We start from the raw sequence: 14,477 nt of genomic DNA on the forward strand, positions 1-14,477 counted from the left end.
AAGGGAGGGTGAAAGATTTAAAGCACAGCTCATTTTCTCTCACACTGAACTCATTTAATCTTTTGTGGAATGTGTTCGTACCTAATTCATTTTTGTAAAATAATACACCCTCGACAACTTCCCTCTCTGTGCAAACATTGCAAAATTTTGCGAAAGTCTCCGAACAGGGTGCAGTGTTTGCATCTGGTCACCCTGTCTGCACACCGTTTACTGGGGATAAATATGGGAGGTGTGACTGGACTCTGGACACTGGAGCCAAAGTCCTTCTCAGTTTACTGAGAGCTTGAGCTGCCTGCAGGCCTTCTCAAGACTTCGTTCCCCTGTCAAACTTGGACTTTTTATCAGCTGACTGCAGGCACATGCTTCACATTGATGCAGCCTTCCACATGCTCCCAGCTCTCTCAACTGCACCAAAGAATCTCAAGTATGGTCATGTTAAATGCCATGAAAGTGTTACACACGTTTTTCTTGAGCTTGCTAAAGCATCCTTGACATACCATAGAACATTATTCTTTTAAAAAAATGTAATTCCGTGACAATTAGCAGGCACTGATGCATGTGACATTTGTTTATACTTTAGCTAAATGTGCCCTTACTGTTATTGTATTCATGATTTTGCTTGTATGGTATAACGCTCTTCTTTTTTTGACAGTCTTTGTCATGCTGAAGGTGGACTTAAGGACGGTACTTCAACAAACTGCAGTGTGCAATTAGTTTGCAGTCCCATTAAAACTGTGTGTGTGTGTGTGTGTGTGTGTGTCCCGTTTGTGTCCCACTGTCTATGGGTGTGTAATCCTCAGTGTGTCATCAACAGAGCCGATCGTCAAAATTTTCTCCTCATAAAATATCATCACCTCGTGTGGTGGTGACTTTGAGAATTTTCAGGGTCACATTAACAACACTGTTAATGCATTCAATCTCTTGTTCTTGAACACTGCTCTTGAAACCCAAATGAGTCTTCCTCAAAAGTCCAGCCAAAGCATACGTTAACCATACACAGTAAACGCATGCAGTTCAGTCTCAGGTCATTGAAAGTATGCTGCTCCCTAAGTGGATACCCCAGTGCTCCTTCACCACCCTCCACGGGTCTGCTGATAGATGAAGTGGTACCATGTGTGACCTATAATACATCAAGAGAGACGTTATGGATAAATCACGTTATCACAAAAGCTGATCAACAGCAGCAAAACTGCCAAAGTCACTTTCGGTAGGTTCACTCTCGACATCCCCAGGCACCTCCTCCCTCTCTGTCCTCATTCATCTAAATGCCTATCTGACGATCGGTGTGACAGCCTATCCATGGGGGATCAAAAAAAAGGAGCACACATGCACTCCTGTAATGGCCGTGACCCATGGAAATCTCTAAGGGTAAATAGCAGGGACGACCCTGTCTGTCAAAGCTCAAGGCTTCATACTTCATGCAGCCGACCAACATCAAATCCCCATCTCCCCTCTTGGCCATTCTGCTCTACTCTGCTTGTGGTGCTTGAGAGGAAAATAGCCAAAGAGACAGGAGAGGGAGAAAGCAGAGGAGAGGAGAGTAGAGGGAATAAGGGAGGCAGGAGGAGAGAGAAGCAGAGGGAGGCAGGGGGGAGGAGGGAGAGAGGAGGAGACAGGGGAGGAGGGAGAGGAAGGGGAGGAGAGGAGGGAGGAGGAGGAGAGAAGCAGAGTAGAGGAGGGAGCAGGGGAGGGCAGAGGGAGGCAGAGGGAGGCAGGGGAGAGGGAAGGGAGGGAGGCAGGGGGAGGGTGGAAAGAGGAGGCAGGGAGAGGAGAGGAAAGCAGAGGGAGGCAGAGGGGAGGAGTGGAGCAGAGGGAGAGAAAGGAGGAGGGGCAGAGGAGAGGAGGGAGGAAAGGAGTGGAGAGGGAAAGCAGAGGAGAGCAGAGGAGGAGAGTAGAGGAGAAGAGAGCAGAGGAGAAGAGAGGAGAGGAGATGAGATGAGAGGAGAGCTTAGGAGAGGGGTGGGAGTCATGCCAAATTCTCTCTCCTGCTCAGTGGGGTATGATTGGGTAACATCTTGAAAAAGGTAATAAGCTGTTTACGCGAGTGCTGGTATGTTAACTCCTGAGTGAACTTGCCAGCAGTACACGCCCTCGCCCCTGAGTCGCAGGAGGGGTGTGTGTGTGTGTGTGTGAGCGAGAGAGAGAGCAAGAGAGAAATATCCAAAGAATCAAAACGCTGTGGGGTATTCCACATCTACACACCATGTAGTTAAAGAGCATCAATATAAATCCAGTTTTTATGTGTCAATATAAGTCACTTAGTGTGTTTAATATTACTAATTTGTTCCGTCTATTTGTAGTTAGGCAGGGACATTTATGAATATGAAATTACACCTTAGTGCTTTCAAGTTGGCCAGCTTGCCATGTGCCAAGCTACCCTGTGCCAAGTCATTACTTTGAAATGGAGAAGAACCTGGTAGGCGCCTAGTGGCTGTAATCAGTAGACATATAAAAATATAAGTGTAAAGTAGCCAATTGCTTTCATATATTATGTATTGCACAAAAATAGTCACCCATCCCATAATGCGTCTTTCTTGCTCCTGCCCCTGTAGGATAGGCCCTTGGAATGACTTTCTCTGCTCAAACCTTCAGAGTGACCCTCCAGGCTACAGGCCTTGTTGTTGCTGCTGTCGGGGCTCAGAGTGGATTTAGAAGTCCCCCTTTTGGGGCCTGTGACCCCTGGGGTGTGGAGGGGCTCCTCTGGGGTCCCAGCCTGGAGCAAAGGGGAGCCGGTCCCGGCCCTGTCAGCCGTCTCTCTCTGGAGGTGGGAGCGCTAGAGCGGAGGGAGCCGGACGGCGCCCAACGAGCGCCAGATTGATGGGATGGCACGGGGCCACCGCATGTTAATGTATCTGTCGAGGCTAAACACGTCGCCGCTGGAGAGTGATTTTTACGTACGCACAGCAGGGCGCTCAGGGTGTCCATCCTGTCAAGGGGAATGTGGATGACTCTCGAGCCAGATAAATCTTAACAATGAGGTGCTGGCTAACCCGTGCCTGCCTGCCTCTGTGTGTGGGTGTCCCTCTCACTCTCCACAGGACAGGGACAGTCACAAATGCACATAAACACACACACACTCACACTCTACCACTGAGTATTAGGAAACATGGAGAACTCAGTGTGTTCTTAGTGTAGGCCAGACTTGTTCATTGGTTGAAAATTTTGCAGCAAACACATAAACACGCCGGACTGCTCATTTAAGTTTCGGCAAAGGCCCCAAAACAAACTTGTAAAGACCATATCAAAGACCATATCACCCACATGTAAAAACAACATGTAGTCAGTATACAGGAAGAAAAGTTTTTTGCATCACTCTGTGAGGCAGAGTTAAGTGATTAGTGAGAGAAAACATGGTGAAACTCCACACAGCTGTCCCCAGGTCTTCTTGAATATGGATGATTTGTTTGGATATGTTGCTAAAGTAGGTCACCACACATGGTTGTGATTCCCAGGTTCCTGTCAGTGCAGTAGAGCTTTACAAGCAGTAGCTTTGGGAGATGCAACGGAGAGGGAATAAGCAACAGCAGCTAATTAATCTTCATCAGAGCTGTTTGAGCAGACAAAGTGCTGTCTGTTGTCTTGGACTGTTGACGGAGACATAAATTTATCAAAGTGTGGTGGAAAAGGAGGACATCAGCAGAAAAGCATGTCACAAAACTTTGCAGAAGTGACAGAATGTTTCATATCTAGGCCAGAATTAACATTAGCCTTCACTATTAGCATTATGCAACATTTCAATTACTTGTTTTTAGGAGCATTGGATTTGGAAATGTGTGTTAACTTGTCAGATGATAAATGTTCTATACATTAAGAAAGGTTCTCCGAAATAGGCTACTGAAGAATGTGATGTTTAAAATGATATTCATTGGTCATTTATTTGCTAATTGTAATGTGTAAGTAGCATTAGGGTGCACATGCACATGGAATGCATGAAACCCAGGTGGACTTTCTGAAAAGCTCACAACAATCACATAATTGAATCTCTCAATTTTTCCCTTGTCTTAATCTAACTCTAATCACAGTGATTAAATATAGTAAGGTGATTAATGTAAGATGAGAACGATTATGGATATGAGTAAATATTTGATTGAATACAGTCAGCTAATATAAATGGGATTTTGTGATTTATCTTTTATCTTAATTAAGCAGAAATTGGAATCACTTCCTGTGTTAATTTGCAGTTATGTTTTGTCAAGCAGTATTAGATAATCCTAGGACAGCTATAATAAAGCCTTTTTCAGCTGATTAATTTTGCACGTCGTTTTGGAAGACATTTTGCCCATTAGTCTAATTCTGTGAGACGCTCTCACAAAATGGCACCCATTTGCAGTAACTGTCCTTTTTTTCCTGTCTTCCTAGGAGGGAGCGCACCCACCGCATGCTATCATAGGCCTATTAAAGCCCACGCACTCAATGATTATGTTTAGCACCTTTAAATATTAGAATAATGGTGTGATTGACATTACATAGTGCTCTTGAAGCCACATTTCCCTGCAAATGAACTTCAAATTTAGGGCAGCCATGGCCCACTGGTTAGCACTCTGGACTTGTAACCGGAGGGTTGCTGGTTTGAGCCCCGAACAGTGGGCTGCGGCTGAAGTGCCCTTGAAGCAAGGCACCTAACCCCTCACTGCTCCCTGAGCGCCGCCGTTGTAGCAGGCAGCTCACTGCGCCGGGATTAGTGTGTGCTTCACCTCACTGTGTGCTGTTTGTGTTTCACTAATTCACCGATTGGGTTAAATGCAGAGACCAAACTTCCCTCACAGGATCAAAAAAGTATACTTATACTTAAATATCTAAGTTTCAGTGTTGTAAGGGAACATCATGACTTCTACTATGTAGTTAAAGGCAAAGGATTCTTCAACATTCGTGTGTGATATATGTTGTCCATAATGTAACGTCATAATATTTGATACAAAACCCTTGTTATTAGATTTAGAGTTCAGGTCCATGGTTCATGAAAAAATGATGACTTGTGTCTTCTGTCACTATTTTGGATAATTGGTATTATTTCAATGTCAGATTTCACACATGCATAATAAACAACAAATAATAAAAACACATTTTAAGCTGCTCTCGTCCATCCATTTTGGAAAAAAATACACAACCCTCATTACAAAGGTATTTCATGTTGTCAGAACTCTATTAACATTTCATTAGAACTATTCCACTGTGTGTTATTTCAGTGTGTGTGTTGGAGGGAGAAGCTCCTCACAGCTGTGTGTGGGGAGGGCAGAAGGACAGCCTGAAATTTTAATGAGTAGCTCTGACATGCTGACGGGCCTGGAACACCTCGGCTCGCTTAAATATCACTGCTAATTAACACAAAGAGGTATGCTGTCAGCACAGTGACAGATGGAGACTGCCACACCCATGCGTTCCAGGAGGGGGGGGCTAATGAATTTATTAATTAAACATTAAGGCGAGAGACACCCCTGGACCACTCCTGGGGAGACGGAGCCGCGAAACAAAGACCTGGCGGCAGGGTGGGCTATGATGTTTTTCTCTCGTGAGGGTCACAAAATGACCTACAGCACAGCCTTACTAGCTAAAGACACAAGCTAAAGAAGATATCCAGTCATATATTCCTTTGCTCTGAACAGTTTGGCTGGGTGAGGCTGGCTCAGCAGGTCAGAGCAGAGCCATGCATTTGCTGATTCTGGCGTTCCCAGTGTGGGTGATGGAGAATGAGAGGCGTCTGCTTCTCTCTTCAGCGTTCCTCCTCCACTCCAGGAGAGCCGGAGCTAAGTGCCGCAGGCCCGGGGGCCCTGTAAATCACACCGCTGGCCGAGGGAGGGATGCACGCCACACCCACACACCCCCAAGCCCCAGACAACAGCTGCACCCTATGGATGTCACAGTAGACATCCAACTCTGTTGTATAGTTACACGGGCAGAAAGAGCATAGCGGTGCCTGCCACTGTGGCCATGCTATGTGTCCTATCGGCATTGCTTACCAAGTCCCACATCAGAGCATGCTTCACTGATTAAGATGACATCGACTTCATCTCACAAAATCTGAAAGCCATGAGCCCACTGCTACTTTTACTGATGTATTTCACCAGCTATCCTAATGCAGTTGCTTTTAGAAAGACGCCAGCTTCCTTGTAGTGGTGGGACTCATTGAGCAACAAAACAAAAACGAAACAGGGTCAATTATTTATTATATTGCATGTCTGATGCACTAAACCCAAACAATGTTGTAATCTAAGATTAGCACAATATATTCTGAATGAGACCATGTTCTGAGGTAGTGATTGTTGTACACATAGACTGTAGTCTATGGTTGTACATGTAGTTCTGTAGTATATAGCTCCATCCAGTGGTGAACACAGTAAATGAGGGGAATTTGAGGAGGCATTTTGAAAATATCTTTGCTCAAGCTCTATTTATCAAAATGCATGTTAAAAACGTATTGTTGTTTGTGTCTGCAGATGTCAGTGATGAATTAGAGTAAGATGCATACAAATGTATATATTAAAATACTGTAAATTCACAAAACTACAGCAAAATCCCCAGTTAGCAACACCACAATATGGCCTCCTGAGCCCCTGCTGGTAGCTTTACAGCCAGAACTCATCAGATCAAGAATTTTAAAGGTAAACTATGCAGTATTGGCAATTTCCTTACTGTTTTCTCGGTTTTTGCTTCTTTTTCGCCGGGTCTGTCATGACGAATGACTGAGAAACTCCATCGCTATCTTTTTCTAGCCGGTGCCTGGCGTGTATGTGTATTTGAATGCAGTAAAGCAATTCGTTACACTGGTTATACTTCCTGATACTGAGGCCGACGGCAGTTGGAAGGGTGTTTTTTCCGCTCACAGGCGCTAGGGGGAAGGGAGACGGCCACCATTCAACCCGAAAAAAGTCATATAACCATTCCAATGACTCTGAAGCTGTTAAATGAAGGTAAATTAAGCTAAACAAATTGCATATTAAGCTAAAAAAAAACCCTGCATAGTGTGCCTTTAAAAGTTCTGAAAATACAAACAGATAACTGTATAATTGTTATTCGTTTTGGAGATTTTTTTTGTTAATTTCTACCTTAACGTGGACCTCACTTTGACATGTTTATTGTTTTCACCTCAATGTCTACTTAACCAATGTTGTCAAGGATGCTCAGTGAGGTAAATGACAGAATGTTGGATATTGATTCCATTTGTATTAGATCAGCCAATGACTGGACAGAGCACTGTTAAAATGTTCAGTCCTATTCATCAGTATTCAGTGACATTCATCAACAGCCTGGTACTCAAATCTGTCTTTGAACAAAAAAAGTCATACCAGAAATGTCAATGTTCAAATAAATGGCAACAAGGTTAAAAAAAAAAAAACACTTTATTTAGTTTATTGATTGGGCCCTAATTCTCCACTCACTACTCTAGGGTCATCATTAACTTCATTTGTTTAGGACGAATAAAAAAAAAAGAATAAAACAGGCATTTTTTTTTCTAACAAAACAAATGTTTACCCATTTTCTTATTTAAAAAAAAAACTTTGTGGTATAGGCCAGAGGACCAAAACTTCATGCAAAACTACTTCTTTAGAGAGGGAAAAAAATGAATCCTCGCTTGCTATTCTATACTACAACTTTCCTAAGAACTTTTTTTGAAAATTAAAAAAATATATATATTAACTTAAATTCAGCAGGTACAAAAACTGCCTATGGTCAGAGGAAGGAGCTAAAGCCAATCTCCTGGTAAGCGACCTAATTTGACCTCTTAATACAACACTGATCCAGGAAACAACTGGCCTCAAGTAAAAAGCCATCCTCTAAGAGGAAGATGATACCTACTCAAAAGTACTAAATAACAATCTGTTCCTCTACTTTTGGCTTCATGAATCCAGTGCTTAAAAAAAAAAAAAAAACCTGACACACAGTACTTGAGATTCAGGTGTGTAGCCCTACAGCAGCACCAGGCCTTTACCACCTTCCTTGACCAATGACACATCCACATTAAGAACAAAAAAAAAAGCAACTTGTCAGCCCAAGTTTCTGATCTCTGGCCTTAAAAAGAAATGACCCTAAATTACAGGGACTTGTGTGCCAAGCAGAGACATGAAGCTACCACAGTTGCCTGGGTAATCTGAAGGGCTGGGGCTGGAATAAGCACTAAACACAGTAATGAAATGGCACTTGGCAGGTCAACTGAGCCTACTGACTGTTTGGTTGCGGTCCATGTAAAAACAGATTCTGTCCGACACTTATGATGATCGAACATTAATATTGTGTCTAATCACAGTAGAGAACTGGATCTACAAACATTTCTATAAGAGCAAATGGATCACAGCCAACATGACCAGAAATGGAGGAGGGAAAAAAAGATTAAAAACAGTGAAAAGGCCACTTTTTCACACTGAGCGTTCAGCAGGTTCTTACTCCTCTCATTGTGGTGGTGAGTCGTGGAACATCACGCAGCTGTGGACTTTCGCCCATGTGTCTAGAGACCCGTCCAGTGCACGGAGTCTTAGGACACAGACACATAGGAGTCTCCCATAAGTCTGCTGAAGGATGCTCTGGAACATTCTTCGACAGAGCATCCAACAGAAACATCATTATCTTACAGTTTAATAAGAGAATACATTATTGCCATGGTGAGACAACACAACTAAGCCCATCCAAATCTAGTTTCAGTACCAACTATGTAACAAACTAGAGAAAGAAAAACACTTTTTTTTCGATGTTCATTACAACAAGTAGAAAAGTCTCCATTGTCCCTCAGTCTGGATATGAGGCAGGAGAGACTGACACAACAGCAGTCTATGTGAGTCTAGTGTATCTGCCCCAGTTCACCCAGCGCAGTCAGCAGGCCTGGTCTGTTCCAGTGTACAGAGCTTCGTGTGTGTGATAGTGAATGTGTGTGTGTGTGTGTGTGGCATTGATGGACTAATTCCCTGCAGTCCTGTGCTGTCAGATCAGGAGGGATGGATGGATGGAGGGATGGATGGATGGAGGGATGGATGGATGGAGGGATGGGCTGGTGGGGAACACAGACAGACAGACAAGCTGGCCGGCCGACTGGCGGTGCAGAGCTGGAGATCAGACGGCCAGGCGCCCGTTGGGGGACTGTAAGGGGCTCCATGTGGCCGTGTGTTGTGGCGGAGCCTCCTGGGAGTACGGCCGGCCCTCGCAACACGACTGGTTCTCCTCCTTCGCAATGCCCACTGAACACAGGCGGCGGTGCCGCAACAGCCGGTCCGTACGAGAGAAGTTCTGCCGAGGAAAAGCATGGAGGCAGAGAGAGAAAGATACACAACGTAAGTCATGGTCATTGCACACGAAATCTACGTCCCCTGCTTGAGCCGGACAGCCAGCTTGTCTGTCCTCCACCACAACACAGCCTCACCTGGTGGCAGCGGTCACACTGGTAGGGTTTCTCGCCACTGTGAACCCGCTTGTGCCGCTCTAGGTGGTAGCGCTGGATGAACCGCATGTCACACACATCACACCCAAATGGCTTCTCCCCTGCAACACACACACACACACACACACACACACAGTAGCAGGGGTAAGACTCTGCTCCAAAAAAAAGGAGATTGGCATTGTTGTTCAAAATGTAGTGCCTCATCCTAAATGACTCGAGAACAAATTACTTTGTGGTTCACTTGCTAAATTGGAATGGCTAACAGTGATAAAACCTATGTCTATGTCTAAGAATTTGCCCATTTTTTTTTACTTAAAATGAAGCACAATAAGCAATTGCGAACAATTTTTTTGAAAAAACATTTTGGAACAGATACATTTGAGTATGTTACTTTGGAGCAACAACATGCAATAGCGGTAATAAACAGAAAACATGGATTTAATTGAAAAAACATATTTTTGAAGTTTTTGGAAAAGTACTGAGTTTCTGAGTTTTTGTTCTGAGTTTTTAAAGTACTCATTAAATAACATAAATAATAATTTGCACTGACAAAACAAGCCAGATGTTGTCGGTGGTCATTTTCGTGGAGGTTTGTTACCTACAAGCAACAATGCTCAACAAAGGGAAGCTAAGTTTTACAAAATTCATCGGTTTTTATGCTTTAAAAATCACTCAGTGGCTCTAAAAGAGAGTAATCATTCAAAACATTGCTATAAAGTACTGCCATATCATTTGTACACAGAGTTGGTGCTTGCTCAGCCCCTTGACTTACAGGGGGTAAGTTGAGTGCAATACAAAGGTGTTCGGGAGCAGAAAGGACCAACCCTGCGGCGCAACAGCACACATCACCACGCAATGCTGTGCTGGGCCTGTAGGCCTTTGCCAATGGGTTTACCACAGTCTTTTTGACCACCACAGCAGGAAAATAAAAGCATGAGGCAGAGGGCAGAGCACGGGCAGAGGCGAGGATAGTGAGGTCAAGCGGTCTACCGTTAAGCCCTGCCAAACCCCAGGCGCTGTCCCTCACCCTATTTCCCTTTGGTTACCTCACTCTCTTGTACGTACCGTTCATAATCGTTTTGTAGGTTTTTTTTAGCTATGGACACCTTATTACAACTTGGTGTCACAACATGGATTCTTTGGGCTCCTCCCCTGCCCTGTTGGTACCTCTGACTCCATTGCAGACACTCCAAAACAGTTTAGTTTAAATTTAACGTCAGAGTGATGTTACGGAGTCAGAATAAGACCTGTTTTAGGATTTTGAGACGGCATCTCACCTGTGTGTGTGAGGATGTGGCGCTTCAGGTGGTAGCTGCTGCGGAAAGCGCCATAGCAGTGTTCACAGATGAAGTTCTTCTGGACTTTGCTTAGATCGTCACTGATGTCAGGCACCTCAATCTGAACAACACACTGTAGTTAGATATGTTAGGAATCTTCATATGCAAAAGTTTGAGGATAGTTTGTTCTTAGTACAGCGAAATGTGATGGCCTGGCAGACTGCTGCTAACATATGGAACATCTTCTGGGCCACAAAATCAGAGTCTACTGCTCTCAAATTATACATCATGCTTGCATTATATGGAAAGCACTTGCCTGTGGTTTCTCTCGCAGTTTGTTGGGTGTGCCCGACTTGCGGTGCTTCTTCTTGGGCTGCATGTTTTGGCTCTGGCTGGCACGCATGTCCTTCTCGTCCAGCAATCGAGACGAGTGGAACTCCCCGTCTTTACGGATCATCTGAGGGGAAACAGACAAAGGGTGTCAGGCCACAGCCCCATCCACATTACAAATGAGGAGAGAGTGGTCAGTGTGAGGACATGCAGCACTGACTGAATGGCCAGCAAATGCAGAAATGAACCTGAGAACATGTCCAAGCTGTGTACAAACAGTCTGTCTCGACATTGACTAGACTGACGACTGTTTAAATGACATCAACACAGCAGAGCCTACCACAAATGACACAGCTAAGCTACCATCTAAGAGGCTAAGTTCCATCGTTCTGAAAGTATAAAAACATTAAAAATGACATAATAGTGCGGTGTGAGTTTCAGAATTAAAAAAAAATTAATTCAGAAATTCTGTCACAGTACACTTGCTCAGTGAAGTATAGATAGTTGGGAGATAAATTCTAAATCCACGAGTAATACTTTCAACATTCAAGAGTAAGAGTGTTAAAACTAGACGACATATGTTGGATGCCCAATCAGCCAGATACGAATACACATGCACTAGGACTAGGAAATAGACACAAGCAGTGTGTGAGAGAAGGCTCAAAGCACAGACAAAGAGGTGCTGGATGGTGCAGCGATGGCACATACATGCTCTGCGTTCTGCGGCTGTCTCACCACGGGCGAGCAGCTGACTCCAGAGGGCAGCACCATGTGGCTGTGGCCGTGGCCATGTCCGTGACCGTGGCCGTGTCCATGACCATGACCGTGGCTGTGGTGGCCCTCCTGGTTCTCCCTCTGGCCGGGTCCCAGCGGCGTCACCATCTTCTTGTGGCCGGACATGGAGTTGGCCTGCATGAGCGCCATGCTGGACAGCACCGCCTCACAGCCCAGCAACCCAGCCTGCCATAGCAACGCCACACGCACACATTGGCATAAACACGCATGCACACACACACACACACACACACGTACACATACACACACACACACACGCATGCGTACGTGCGCACGCGCATACACACATTACACACACGTGCGTTACACACACACACGATGCATACACACACACGCATCGCATTACACACACACACACCAGCCAAAAAATAACCACACACAGGAATAAATATCCACAATTGCAGAGCAAGAGCAAAACGAGGTAGACCAGCAGTGATGGTTAAAGAAAGCAGAAGGGAAATCAATTAATCTAACTACCTATGGATGTTGGGGGAGAGAGACACAGACAGAAAATAAAAGTCAAACTCAAAACTGTGACAATGAGAAGAAGTAGTACACTGACCCATTTCATATGGTCTCGGACTGAGTTGTTGGGATGGTGTGACATCGCCGTGGTGAGAGTGTGTGCGTGTGTTAGGGGGAGAGGACACGTCACGTGGGGATAGATGGTGGGGTGTGTGATAACAGACCCTCACAAACCCCACACATCGGGGGGCTCACGCCTGGAAACAGAGGGGGGAGGTGTGTGACATAAGGCCATCATATGCCAACTCTTTCCTGATTGGGGGGGCAAGAATTTCACTCACAAGACTGAAAGGAATGGGGGTAGGTTGAGCAAGTAGTGTTCCTACAGTGCTATGCCTACTTCTTAAGGAGGTACCTGAAATTTTCCAAAGGGAAACACAGTAACAGAAAACAGTGGGTGGCAATGCAATGTACAAAATGTGCTTCAGAAAAACGAAAACGAATGCATGAAGAATGAAGACATATTCTATATTTGAGGGGATAAGCATACAGTAACTTTACTTGTTGGCAGAAAAATCAGAAAATAATTTCTAATTCAGAAAAGAAAAGAATCTGGTGGATGGCTGTGTGTCGATGCTTTAAGTAACAGTGGCCTGGCTATAAGACACTAGTGTAGGCAGCATTCAGATGTTGATCATACACGGCTGTGTTTGTCTTAAGTGAAAATGAATAAGCTAATGGGACAAATTACTTTTTGACGTAAGATTAGATCTAGCAATTTGGCAACTATGACCTATCTATCAGCATCCGAGCAAACAAACAATAAAACGATAATACTAAAAAAGATATTGGTGTGAAAATGGAGAAATGTTGCAGTAACAATCCTGGCTAAACTAAGTTAATACTAAGAACCTTGTTAGCCTAGCCACTCTGGACAGCTTGCAACACCAAATCAATTTAAGGTAAATACATTTTCGATAACTACACCTTTTCCTCCTGCAGATATGGGAACTTGATTTAGTTGTAGGTGACTGTAACTATGAGTTTTCGTGGTCTCAAAATATCCAATTCAGCAGCATAGCTTTAAAATAGACAATGCTAACTAGCTCGTTAGCAAGCTAACATTACCTTTCAAACCAGCTATCGCTATCGCTAACATTGGCGGGTCAAACAGTAAGAAACCCGTCCATTAAATCAAAGAAGTTGTTACGCTTTCAACAGACCACTAAGACCAGCTAGAAAAACATGTGTTCTCTTCATAAGCGTATATCTGAAATTAACATTTTCAGCGTCACATTACTCCAGATGACTGTACCGTTACAACTAGCTCGCACAATGCTACATAATAACACGGTGAATGAGATTTCTTTAAGTCTATGGTAGCTTGCTAGCAACCCCCCAACCCCCTCACAAACACAACAACAGCAGGGCGTGTGGTTGAGTTGACCGCCGAAGACGAAACGTCAGAGGTTTGCCATTAATGTTCGTAAATGTAAAATCTGACTTGTCCCAACTGAAACGTCGGACAGCAATTTAACTCATACTTGATTTTCATTCACTTACCTTCCTGTCTCTGGTGTTTGCCGATCAGTGTATCTTGTCGGACGTACAGTTTTTCTCAGTTTACAAACACAGGAAACGCTACCGGAAGTGCTCCCCAGGGAAAGATGTAGCACGTGACCACAGTCCTAGAGAATGACGTACTCATGGACCCACGGACCACGTACCCGACCAACATCATCGGCCATGTTGGGACAGTCAACATCTATCTATACATTGGTTATGGTTATGGGATTTGGCAAATCCCAAAACAACACAAATACAAAAACAACATAATATTTAAAATGTAACAGGGAACAGATTAGAATGTTACTATAATAAGGAGAATAGCAATAATAAATAACAATGTCAATTCAATCAATAAAATAAGCAATGAAAATGAGGGAAAAAAGCAATAATAAACAATAATGTCCATTCAATCAATAATATAAAAACAATGACATGGTAAGACTACATTAAGGATAATATAAATAACCGTTACAGTTTGCTTACCAGGAGAAAGTGGGCGTGGATGATGCCATCACTTATCTTCTACACAGGACACATTCTCACCTGGGAAAAGTGCTGTGAGAATCATGTTCTTTGATTTCTCAAGTGCTTTTAACACCATCCAACCCCTCAGACTGGGAGACAAGCTCTTGCAGATGGGTGTGGATGCTCACCTGGTAACCTGGATTACAGATTAC

At 44.0% G+C, this 14,477-nt stretch overlaps 1 protein-coding gene across 4 annotated transcripts; it reads right to left on the reverse strand.

The window, feature by feature from the left end:
• Nucleotides 1-7,318: 7,318 nt before the first annotated feature.
• On the reverse strand, nt 7,319-14,032 carry znf740b (zinc finger protein 740b). Of its 4 annotated transcripts, none has more exons than XM_048241991.1 (7): nt 13,795-14,032; nt 12,329-12,488; nt 11,707-11,931; nt 10,958-11,098; nt 10,642-10,774; nt 9,347-9,465; nt 7,319-9,213 (listed from the first exon to the last, which is right to left on the reverse strand). In XM_048241991.1, the coding sequence occupies exons 2-7, from the start codon at nt 12,371-12,373 to the stop codon at nt 9,040-9,042; spliced, it is 837 nt and encodes a 278-aa protein (XP_048097948.1). In that variant the 5' UTR covers nt 12,374-12,488; nt 13,795-14,032; the 3' UTR covers nt 7,319-9,039. The 4 variants fall into 4 exon arrangements, with proteins under 4 accessions (XP_048097948.1, XP_048097945.1, XP_048097946.1 ...); XM_048241988.1 differs by having other exon boundaries at nt 11,680-11,931; nt 13,795-14,031; XM_048241989.1 differs by having other exon boundaries at nt 10,642-10,762; nt 11,680-11,931; nt 13,795-14,029.
• Nucleotides 14,033-14,477: the final 445 nt, after the last annotated feature.

The sequence above is a fragment of the Alosa alosa genome, chromosome 4, assembly GCF_017589495.1.
Source record: "Alosa alosa isolate M-15738 ecotype Scorff River chromosome 4, AALO_Geno_1.1, whole genome shotgun sequence".
Taxonomy (NCBI): Eukaryota; Metazoa; Chordata; class Actinopteri; order Clupeiformes; family Clupeidae; genus Alosa; species Alosa alosa.